General features: G+C 38.3%; 1 protein-coding gene across 3 annotated transcripts in view; it reads left to right on the plus strand.

Moving 5' to 3' along the window:
- Nucleotides 1-7564, plus strand: part of LOC106635892 (mitochondrial inner membrane protease ATP23 homolog) — a 306756-nt gene extending 299192 nt beyond the window's left edge. For all 3 annotated transcript variants that reach the window (XM_023391141.2, XM_089597942.1, XM_089597938.1), the window contains exon 5: nt 7275-7564. In XM_023391141.2, the coding sequence (XP_023246909.2) occupies nt 7275-7472 (198 nt within the window). In that variant the 3' untranslated portion in view covers nt 7473-7564. The remainder of the gene's footprint in view (nt 1-7274) is intronic.
- Nucleotides 7565-11493: the final 3929 nt, after the last annotated feature.

Genomic DNA, 11493 nt, shown 5'->3' on the forward strand with positions numbered 1-11493 from the left:
GGCTTCTCTGCGACTGCCTAGGTTCTCTTAACCACCGCTGTGATTTACGTCTCTAATTTCTTTGGCACTGGTATAAAAGTAAGAATCTTGATGGATCAAAATTTGCAGTGCTTCTTGATCTCTAAATCTCTTCGCAATCTTCTACTTCATCAAAAATGAGTAGTCAATACTTTATTGACCTGTGTGGGCAATCATAATTTGCTAAATCTGCAGTCCGATTTCTGATTCAGCCTCATTTTGATTCTAACTTAATTTATGAAGTTAAGGCTTTAGTCATACCTTAAATATCTTTCTACTATCCACCTACGGTTGAAGAATAGGTCGATTTAAATCTCATTAGTAGTTTGCAGCTAGCTGACCCATAGTCTTACAGTTTCAACGAAATAGATGTTTGGCTCGACGCTTCTATCCACGAGTTAATAACAAATAACTCCGTTCGCGGGGGGGGGGGAGGAGCTGATCAGCCAACAGCTTTCTCGTAAAAGCTAGGACAGCTTCTTTTAGGTCCCATGCCCTCTACCTCCATAACCATCAATCTGACAGTGGTTCACGTCATCGACCAAGATCTTACGATCTCGTCCAAACCGTTCTCATTAAGAATAACATTCATACAGAGTATCAAAAAATAAATGAATTAATTAATAACCACTGGTTTAGCTCGGACAACTTCAATCTGAAGCTTTGGGTATTTGGGATATTATTTATGCAAGATATCAAGTCGTGCAAGCCAGAGTAAATACAATGCTAATACAAAATGGAAAATGCTAGGAAGCCTCGTAGGAGCGTGCCCCAGCTAAGTAGCTGTGGTAGAGTATTTGCCAGTTCCATCAATAGTCGATAATGATAGACGGTAACGTAGTCAATACTATAAATCGTCTCAAAAATGCTAGCGCCTACACCTCTGTCGAACTAACCAGTCCCAGTTAACAGTGGTATACGGTATCATAGACAACGATGAAAAAAGGCTCTCTTAGGAAAAAATTTTTGTTAACAGATATAAAAATTTACTGAACACCGCATGATCTCACTCACTTAGAGCACAGCGATTCCCAGAACTGCACACATACCACAGGAGACCTCCCTGACCAAAAACTAGACCAAGCAGAACACAAGTATCGATGCTATGCAAGATTATGGCCGCTTCACAAGACAGAAAAGCATTATCGATAACACCAGGATGCCAAAAAGATTAAAAACTAGCACGAAGCCTAAAGAGAGAAAGAGAGAAAGAGAGAGAGAGAGAGAGAGAGAGAGCGAAAGAAACAGATAGAGAGAGAGTGAAAGAGAAAAAGAGAGAGAGTTAAATTGAATTTTAATTGAATTGAATTGAATTTATTGTTATATCGCCTTGGCCAATACATGGAAACAAGATAATGGTTGGGCTTGCACGCAAGCAACAACCTACAAGGTGTAACAAGTTTAGTAACAGTTGTAATTATAAATAAACAGTAATAATTATATTCAAATAAAACGTCCAATGACAGTAATAATTATAGTCATAAATATAAAAATAAAGTGAAAAAACAAAAATAATAATAGTAAAAATAATAGTTATCACCAATAAAAGATGGTAATAATAAAAATAATCACTAAACAATCAATAAAAACTAATTTACGCATTAAAAAATGGTGAGAGAATATGTTAATATCAGACGATTATGAATTAAAAGCAGAATTTAATAGATTTTTATGAAGGTAAAACTTAAAAATAGATCAATTACCCAAGGATCTCAAATTGGTAGGCAGATTGTTCCATTTACGTGCTTTGCAACATGAAATGCATTGTCGTAAAAATTAGTGCGTATATTCATAATTAATTAGTCATTATAGGATCGGATTAGATTTTAAAACAGAAGCCAATAAACATAAACCAAGGTATATGCGACGCTCGCGAAAAGGTAAAATTGATAGTGATGTGTAAGTTGGCGTAATATAGTCTGATTTTTTAACTTCTGAAATGAATCTTAAAGCAGCATTCTTACAACGCGATAAGTTGATACACAAAATACCTGAGAAATTGAGAGTGACACCGAAACAATACTCAAAATATGGGAAGACTAGAGATATTACTTCAATCTCAACGAACAAGGCAGATAATATTGACATCTTCGGAGCCGTGCTAGTGCTGCATAACTTTTTTCTGATAGTTTAAACTGCAAAGGGCCTCCAAGAAAGTGTGTTATCAAGAATGACTCCAAGATATAAGAGAGGGAGAGAGAGAGAGAGGTAGGGTGAGTAAATAATTTTTGGAAGAGTAGAGTCTACTAAATAGATACTAAAAAGGGAGCATGAGAATAAGAAGCAAATCAGTGGCGTAGCCACCGGGGGCGGGGGTTCCAGACCCCCCCCCCATTGGCTCATGAACATAAACCCAAGCAATTAAACTCCGTAGCCCACTAGATCAGGAGCGTAAAACCACGTAAACCCATCTGGCGAGGAGCCTACTAATAAATAGGTGTATAAGTATTTTTAAATTTCGTGTAGGTTTCGAAATGTCTCGTTAAACGACTGCATAATATTTAGTAAACAATCAACAACCGATATGGATATTCGTAAGTTTTCAAAAAACGTCGTATTGACGAGTCTAGCGTCGCTGAAATGTCTGAAAGTCAAGAAAGTGAGCTACAAGCATTAGAATTGGTAGGTACTGCTCGATTTTTCTTGTAGACGAACGGGATTTTCAAAAAATTTATCTTGAACTGTATATAATTTTTATCGTGAAGCAACAGTAATTTCTACCCACACTACAGAACACTCGACAGAATAGAGGTCTGCTGAAGCTTAACCTACAAACAGCGGCAATGTAAATACTGTTGTTACTACTGTGTTTACAAACCTCGATCTCTTGCATGTATATGTTCATGCTACTCATGAAAAACGACATCATATGTGTCCTCTGGCATCCCAGCTGAAATAACCTTTGTTTCACAAAAATTCCCATTATTTTTTCTCCGTGTAAATGTATGTTGCACATACAATGTTGAGCAAAACTTACTTTTTTGCAGAGTTATTCCGAACCTGCAACCACTTTGTCTGTAAATAACACAAGTACCTTCCAGCCTTCATCTCGGTTAGATCAATCACCACTTACGTATTTACATGACATTAGCGTACTTATAAATAAAAGTAATACCTTAAAACTGATTCATGGTCTGAGAGATATGATTTGGGTTCCTGATGAATCATTCCAATTTCCCGCCAGTTACATGAAAAAAAAGAGTTTAAAATTTCAAAGAAGTTGGTTGCTTAAATATCCTTGGTTATTGTACTCTGCAAAACTAAATGGCGGATTTTGTAAATATTGTATGTTATTTAATGCAAGTGAAGAAGGTATAGGTAATTAGCCTTTGGGCCAATTAGTGACAAAACCTCTTACAAACTTAAAGGATGCACTGGAAATTTGCAATAACTATGCTCTAACAAACTATCACAATTTTTCGAGCGAAAAATAGACTGCTTTAGATCATGTTGAAAAAAAAATGTTACCTGTAGATCAACAAGTTTCAGAACAACAAGAAAATTTCATTAGAGAAAGCAAAGAGGGTTTCATTTCTATAATTAGAACAGTAATATTATGTGGTCGTCAAAATTTTCCTCTTAGAGGCCATATTGATTCTGGAAGAATGGAATTATCTAAGGAACCATCATTTAATGATGGTAATTTTGCGCTCTCCTCAGGTACAGTGAAAAACAAGTGGCAGACTAAGTGTGATTAGCGTCCGAGCAAGGTATATTCTATCAATGAAAATATTTGCGTTGACGTTTTGCAAAGAGAATGAGGTCTTGCAGAAAATGTCTATAATTTAGCAATTAACGTTTGCGACATCTGTTTCTTAGGTAAGATGACGTCCTTACAGTGGTACGAAATTTGAATCCATTGTTTTTTTCTATCTATGTCCTTGCACCTAGACTACTGTGCTTCAAGCACTTTTTGTATGATTCGGTTCTCTATACTTCTCATAAGAACAGAGAACAACCTTAAAGTTCAGCAGCATAAGAATTTTATTAAAATTACAATGTTACTCCTTGGCTATGCCTCGCAAAAGAATCAAGCTTAACTTAGTCAAATGCAAGTTATTTTCTTCCATTCCAATAAACACGCACACTCGCACGCACACACACACACACAAACACAAAGTGATTTTGGTGGGACTATCTACCCCCTTCCCTACGCCCCGCTCAGTCGCATTTAACCCCCCTCAGCCCCCCTCAAGACAAAAGAAAATTTTTTTCATTTGAATGGGAAATTAACCCAATAAAGTCTTAATGTACCCCTTACTGTCATGATTAAACCTTCCTCATCTTCTCCTTAAACGTGCCCCTCAGACACGCTTTAGTCCCCCACCCTCATGTTTAGGTAAAATTATTTTTATTTCAATGTTCAACTAACCCAATTAAACTTTTATTTAATCACCCCCCTCAGCTCTGAACCACCCTCAATTTGTTATTATGCTTGTTCGCCCCCTCATTCTCTTTCTTCGCTTTTCTTATTCTCACCTTGAAGGTAAAATTATTTTCATTTCAGTGATAAATTGACGCAAAAAATATGTAATATCCATCCCTTAGCCCCTCTTGCTGCCCCACATTTCGTTTTTGCAGCTGCTTGCCCCCCCCCCCCATTCTCTTACTAAGGTTTTCTCATGCCCATCTTGCATCTCCTTTCTTTTTCCGAAACAAGGTAAAATTATTTTCATTTCAGTGATGAATTAACGCAATAAAATATTTAATATCTATCCCTTAACCCCTCTTGCTGCCCCACATTTTGTTTTTGCAGCTGCGTGCCCCCCCCCCCTCATTCTCTTACTAAGGTTTTCTTATGCCCTCTTAGCCCCCTCGCTGTCCTTGAATTTGTTATTACGCCTTCTCGCTCCTTTCATTGCCTTTCTACGCTCTTCTTGCCTCACAAGGATTATAAGGAGTCAAAATCTTCCCCTTTTATAAAGAGTCAAAATTTTTATTCTTTCCGTATAAAATTCATCAATGGAAAGTGATATGTATAATATAATGCATAAATCAAAAGTACTTTATAAAGGAATACTGCAACACAAAAAGAGGTGGCAAGTTATTAGCAATTTGCCAGTAAAATATAAAAAACCAATGAGAATAATTTTTCAGGAAGTGGAACGCTTTTAAAAAATTTTAACATGATGTTACGTATCCCTTAAATTTCCTATATATAATAAGAATACATATGTACAGTAAAAATAAATGTGTATATATATATATAAATAGAGCGCACGGTGGCTTAGTCGACTAGGTCGTGGATTAGCACACGGGAGACCGTGGTTCAATTTCCGGCCAGTGCAACTTTTCGAGCGAGTACCTCTGTGATTTTTCACATGTACTTTTTCACCACACAATGCTCCTCGAGGAGGATTTAGGTGACCTTCTCTTGCAGCAAAAATTGACTAAATTCCCCCTACCACCCTCCTGTAATGGGAGGCCTCCCATCCCTTTCCTTGTCCCTTTCCCAAGTGCTAAATGCTCATAGTAGTGCCCTTATTAAAGGAGCCAGACGTAGAGCACTACAATATAAAATATATATATATATATATAATTTTAAAGACTCATTTCACACAACCCCGCTATTCCCTTCCACCCCCTCAGCATCCTCTAACTAAGGTTTAATTTTGAGATTTTTTACCTTATTTTGATTAAGTTCAATTTCTGTTGTTTTCACTACACTTCCCTTTACCTCCCTCAGACATCCCTAGATTTTAACAAGCCCCCTTAACATCCTGCCTAACCTTCTTAGCCATCCTTTATAATAAGGATGATTTTTATTGGTTTCAACCTTATTTCTGTTGAATTAAATTTTTGTTTACCCCCTCCACTGCCCCTTACTATTATATAACCAAATAACTGGATAACCCAATAATTCTCCATTTTTTAAAATACTTTTAGCCACCTTTTAGCTGCATTTTTAAATGAAGCACAAGTATGTGACTAATCATGTCATTTTCAGTTAATCTACTTTTTTTAGCCTCCCTTTTGAGCTTTTTTTTGACTCTTCAAGAAAACGACCTCAGCCTCTTCAATCTACGAGTCTACGAGTTCCGCCCTTCACTTGTAGAAGTTCGAAAGTAACACGGTTTTTTTTGTTACTACTACTAATTCACATATTTCCTTGCGTCAAAATTAGTTAAAATTTAAGTTATTTTCCTCTTAGATTTGGGATTTTAAAATAAGAATGATTGTGAAAAGTACTTTTTCATAAAATTTACCTTCTCGAGAATCTGTAATTAGTAACTTCTCATTTTGTCTGTACTAATCAGACTACGGCGATAATAATGATTATTATAATCGTTTCTTGCCACATACTGAAGTTTGCTCTGATGTATGCATAGGTGTTGGATAGTACTCTGCCTAATTTGTTTTCCTTTCTTACTAGTGCTCCTTCAGCTCTTTTGTATTTGGTGTCTACCAGTTACCAATATCTTGTCAGTGTTAACCGTCTTATGATTGCCTTTATAAATTGCCTAGACGTCTGTTTTTTAGCTTTTTTGTCGATCTTTGCGCTTACGATGAAGGTTGACTTTTATAACACTAACTAACTATTTTATTTTTTGAGCACTGTTTTTCCCTTTCAAGACATTTTACGAAATTTAAGAAGAAAAAAAAAAATTTTCATCCTTATCCTGCACACCAGCCGTCACGTTGATTTTCTATTAAGGCAACAATTAAGGAGCGAATCGTAAGGATTCTGCTAATAAAGATACTTTATTAGTACGATTTGTCTGTAAGGGGAGTAGCGCACGTCCTATCTTTTGGCTCTAAAAAATATTTCTCTCCAACCGTAACTGCAACAGAACTACAAGCATTATTGGTGGCATAACAACGACATTACTTGCGTTACGCATATCGTATGTGACATTAATTGAAATTTCGAGCTATTGTTCTTCTTATACTCATAAACATAACACTGAAAAATTAACGAAATTCACGTATTTGGAGTAACAATTTCTGAAAAAAAATCCTAAAGAATTCATGAATTTATGCAATCAAAAAATTATGTTCCATTAAATCTTTTTCCTAGTGTAATATATACACTTATCGATTATTAAAAGCTCTGTTATTAAGCATTCAAATATCTACTCAAAACATAGCCAAAAAATGCTATTTCATTGTTTCGGAAAAAAATATGTCTACAATTTGTATATCTACCAGAATACCTAGCTATCAATTATTATTTATAAATGGCCTGTAAATTTTTATATTCTTTTTTAAGCTCTAATTATTTAAAAATTCAAGTAATAACAAATTTTTTTTTTCAGGAATGTGTAAGGCAGAAAGCACTTTCATCTGTATTATCCATTAAAAATATATCTAAAGCAGAAGCCTTGCAAATAATAGATCTTGTATTCCAAAAATGCTATTTTGATCTAGAACCAATTGGTAGGCGTTGTCGGAGAAATTCAATAGATATGAATCTTGCGTTTCTAGAAGCACCACTTTATGGCTACGATTATTAGAGGAGACGCATGAATGCATAAAAAATTGTAACTAAATTTAGTTGAAATTGAACTTGAAAATCAATGTATGAAAAATAAATACTTGAAGCTTTTCTCCTTGTATCGTCCTTAACACAAAGATTTAAATAAGTTAAATGATATTAATATGCTATTTTTTACAGCCATTTATGAGAATTATGTCCAATAGGTTCTATGGCAATAATATAGTTATTGCCATAGTGACACAGTAAAAAATAGCTTTAGATTTGATTGTGGTATCAATCACTCACACAGCCAAAGGGAGCTTTACTTTATGTGGCTATCAAACCATCGATCCATAGTTGTAATACACACATGAGAAAATGGATTCTTAGAGGTGTGGGCCAAATAAAGGCCAAGTAAAGGCCAAGCAAAGGCCGAGACTCAAATCTAATGAAGCTACGTTAACAGGCACGCCGAACTACGAGAACTGCAGCCTTAACTACTGTACTATTGTAGCTAAATAATCCAACAGCCTCTATTATATGAGCTTACAACTCTTTAAATTTCAAAAGGGTATTTTTGGAATTAATATGCTTTTGTTTATAAGTCTGTGCCCCTTACGTGCTTAACGTAACAATCCTCCGGCCACAGTAAAGTTACAATGTCACTTGATATTTACATATTTAAATAAATTTTTTAATAAACCAGTATTTGTATTATTCTCATAAAAACAAGTAGGAACATTATTAGTGACATAGTTATATTATTTATTAGTAAGAAAATATTCAACTTGATGTAATAAAAATTTTTTTAATTCAAAAGAAAAATATTTTACACTCCTTGCTCACAAAACGTTAAAATTTTTTTTTTTGAATGCTCCTAGAGAATAGGGAAAAAGTTACTTATGTAAAACGTCAACTTATAATTTTATTTTTTAACGTAAAAAATTTAGCTTAATAGCTTGGACTTGTATATTGTCAGTATAAGTTCCAAAAGGTATGTCAAGTCATAGGACTTGTATACTCTACAAAAAAAATTTAGCCATATATCTAGAATACTTGGTACTGCTAATAATTCGTAAAAAATTCAAAGGTACAACAATTAGTATTATTGTCTGATTTTTAGGAAGTAAACAGTACTGTTGGAAACTAAAATTATATCATTCGGTGGTTCCTGGAAAAAATCTGTATGTAATATAAGATATAAATAGCTTCCAAGCATCACTACTAATACTACTACTAATACTACTCCTGGGTGGGGTTTTTTGCTAGTTTTTCCATACCGGGTGCTTCCCCGGGCGGCGGATCGGGGCATCCTCTTAAAATATGAGGTGACGATGGGCAGCTGGGGTGGCTCTCTGTGGTGGTGGTCAGGGGCGTGGATCGGGAGGCGTGTGTGGCGTTGGCGTGTGTATCTGCGGCGATGTGGACGGGAGACTCGTGCCCCATGTCTCCATCGGTGTGGATGCATGGGCCGGCTCTGCTTGTGCTCCTTGTTATTCGCTTTTTGCTGCTTCCGTGGGTGGCACTCCATTGCTTGGTGCGGGCCAACAAAAACTAGCACCCGTCGTGTATAGAAGTAAGCGGCGGTTAAAACATTCTTCTCAGATACATGCATCACACTCTCCCTAAACGAACACAGGGACACTTACGGATTGTTCTGGGTTGCGTGTGGCGGGTCCTTTTCCGAGCTTGCGTTGGGGGTCTGGCGGCGGGTGGAGCCAGATAATAAGGCCCAGGTAAGTCTGGGTAACCACATCTGATATGGCTGTACGCCTCATAAACAAAAAAGACGTGGTGGGCCGACTAATCTAGGCTTACTACCACTGAGGAGGCTATATGGCGGCACCTTAGTGCCTTACGCCAGCCCGTTTTGTTGGGTTGTCTGCGCGGTCGTGGGACTGTACACCTGCCGCTCGTCTCGCTGGGATGTCCGTTGTGTACCAACATATACATACATTACACACAAATACCATTCTTACACTTGTTACTCAACGCCAGGGCAGTCTCCGCGGGTGGGACTGAGGGAGAGTGGCGACTCCCAGCCGGCCCGAGGAAGTAGCAGTTCTCTCTGGTAACTGTCTCGCGGGTCAGTACGACATTAAAAAAGATATCAAAACGAAAAACGTCGATGCAAAACTTGTACCCCAGGCCGTAACCTCTCTGAGGGAATCCGCCGGCAGTTCCGATCCGATGAAAGCCCGCGTGACTGTCGCAGGCCCAACGGATTCCGGGGGGGGGCACAAAGACCTGTCTCATGGCTATCAGGGACTGCTCAATGTTCCATGGCCCTTTCTAACGGACAAAGGACGAAGAGGAAGTCTGTCGAGCATAGGCACCAACGACATCGAGGACAGCAACGTGTCAGTATTTAGCCACCAGACCCAGGAGGAGCTTGCCTTTTAAGAAGAAAGTGGTGCTAAGCTCAAATTGAAGCGACAGCAAGTGGCTGATACAGTCTTATCAGCAACCAACGATATCACAGAGACGCTACAATTAATCAACGATAAGTACGGCAACACAGCGAACGCCGTTAAGAATGGGCTAACAGCCGCGCTTAAACACCTTCAAGAGGCGAAGGTGCTAAGAAAAGGCTTTTTTAATGAAGAAGAAGTGTATGCAAACGCTTGGAAGTTGTCATTTGAATCCCTACAGTGTAGGGAACAAAGGTGAGATAAGTTCCGATGGCAGGTACAGAAAAGAACCCTTAACACTGCCCTGAAGGAAATATAACGAAGTAAAAAGAAGAGGAGCCCATCGGACAGCCCTGAGAAACGCTAGCAAACCATGCCTTCAAAGAAAAAGAAAACAGTCAGTTGCAAATAAGAAGAAATTCTCCTGAACGAAAGAACAAGCCAGAAGAAAAAAGTGGATGCAACAACAACAGTAGTTGTGAAGATGGCCGAAGGGCAAACCTTTGCAAAGTCGCTGAGGACGATGAAGGCAAACTTTGACCCTGATAAGGCTACTGTGACAATCCAAAGTGTTGTCACTACAAAAAAAGAAGACATACTTATTAAGGCCAAAGTTGTAGAGAATGCTACTGCATTTTCACAGCAAATTGAAAAGTTGGTAGCCAGACAAGGTACTGTCAAATTGAGCAATAAAAAAGTGACATTAGAAGTCCGAGATCTGGATGCCATTGTAGAGGAAGATGAGGTGAAAGAGGCTTTCGCTAGGACTTTCGCTGGACGAAGCATCTGCCAGACAAGTAGAAAAGGAAGGCAGGTTACGAGTTGGCTTCGTAAGCTGCCGAATACGAAGAAGAATTGAAGTAACAAGATGATACAAATGCCTGGGATATGGACTCGTCTCAGGCAACTGTAGAGAAGAAAACAGATCAAAGCTTTATTTCCGGTGTGGAAGCTCAAACCACCGGAAGAAAGAGTGTCTAGGCCCAGCACGGTGCTTTCTTTGCCCAACGACGGACAACAAGCACGAAGGAGGTAGTGAGAGCTAGCCTTTATTTAGAACAGCACTACAAGAGGCCAGGAGAAAAGCATAATCAGGACGAAAATAAGGCAAAGGGGCCTTGAGTTGGAAGGCAGGCTAATGTGGACCCACGCTTCTCTGTGTACTTTTACCTATTAACAAGGAAAAGCATCAAGATTATAGCGGTGCTTTTTAAGTCACCGGCCTACTATGGAGCGCTAGACAGGGTTCTGGTCCTCAGGAACCCCGAGTTTTTTCCAGGACGCGAGAGGATTGGCACCTCTAGCAAATGGTGGCGAGTTAACTCCTTAATGCTGTAAGACGCGATGGCCGCCCTGGTGGCTCCACTTTGAAGTAATTCTAACGCAGTTACGGGGTAGATCAAAGGCCACGTGGCTTGGGGGGGGGTTTAGTGGGCATGGGTGGTCTAATAAAAAAAATCCACTGAGTCCCACACTACCGCTGCCCCTGTAGTGTGCCTCAATGCATTTTCCCTCCTTCGAAAAAAAAAAAAAAAAAAAAAAAACTACTGCTACTACTTCTACTACATCCTGCGGGATTTTTGCTGGTTTCTCCCTACCATGGCGGATAGGGAAGTGCTTCTGAGATTTGAAGGACAATAGGAAATT

Source organism: Copidosoma floridanum, unplaced genomic scaffold, assembly GCF_036245765.1.
Source record: "Copidosoma floridanum isolate Cflo_tuat_1 unplaced genomic scaffold, Cflo_Japanese_pri ptg000004l, whole genome shotgun sequence".
Classification (NCBI taxonomy): Eukaryota; Metazoa; Arthropoda; class Insecta; order Hymenoptera; family Encyrtidae; genus Copidosoma; species Copidosoma floridanum.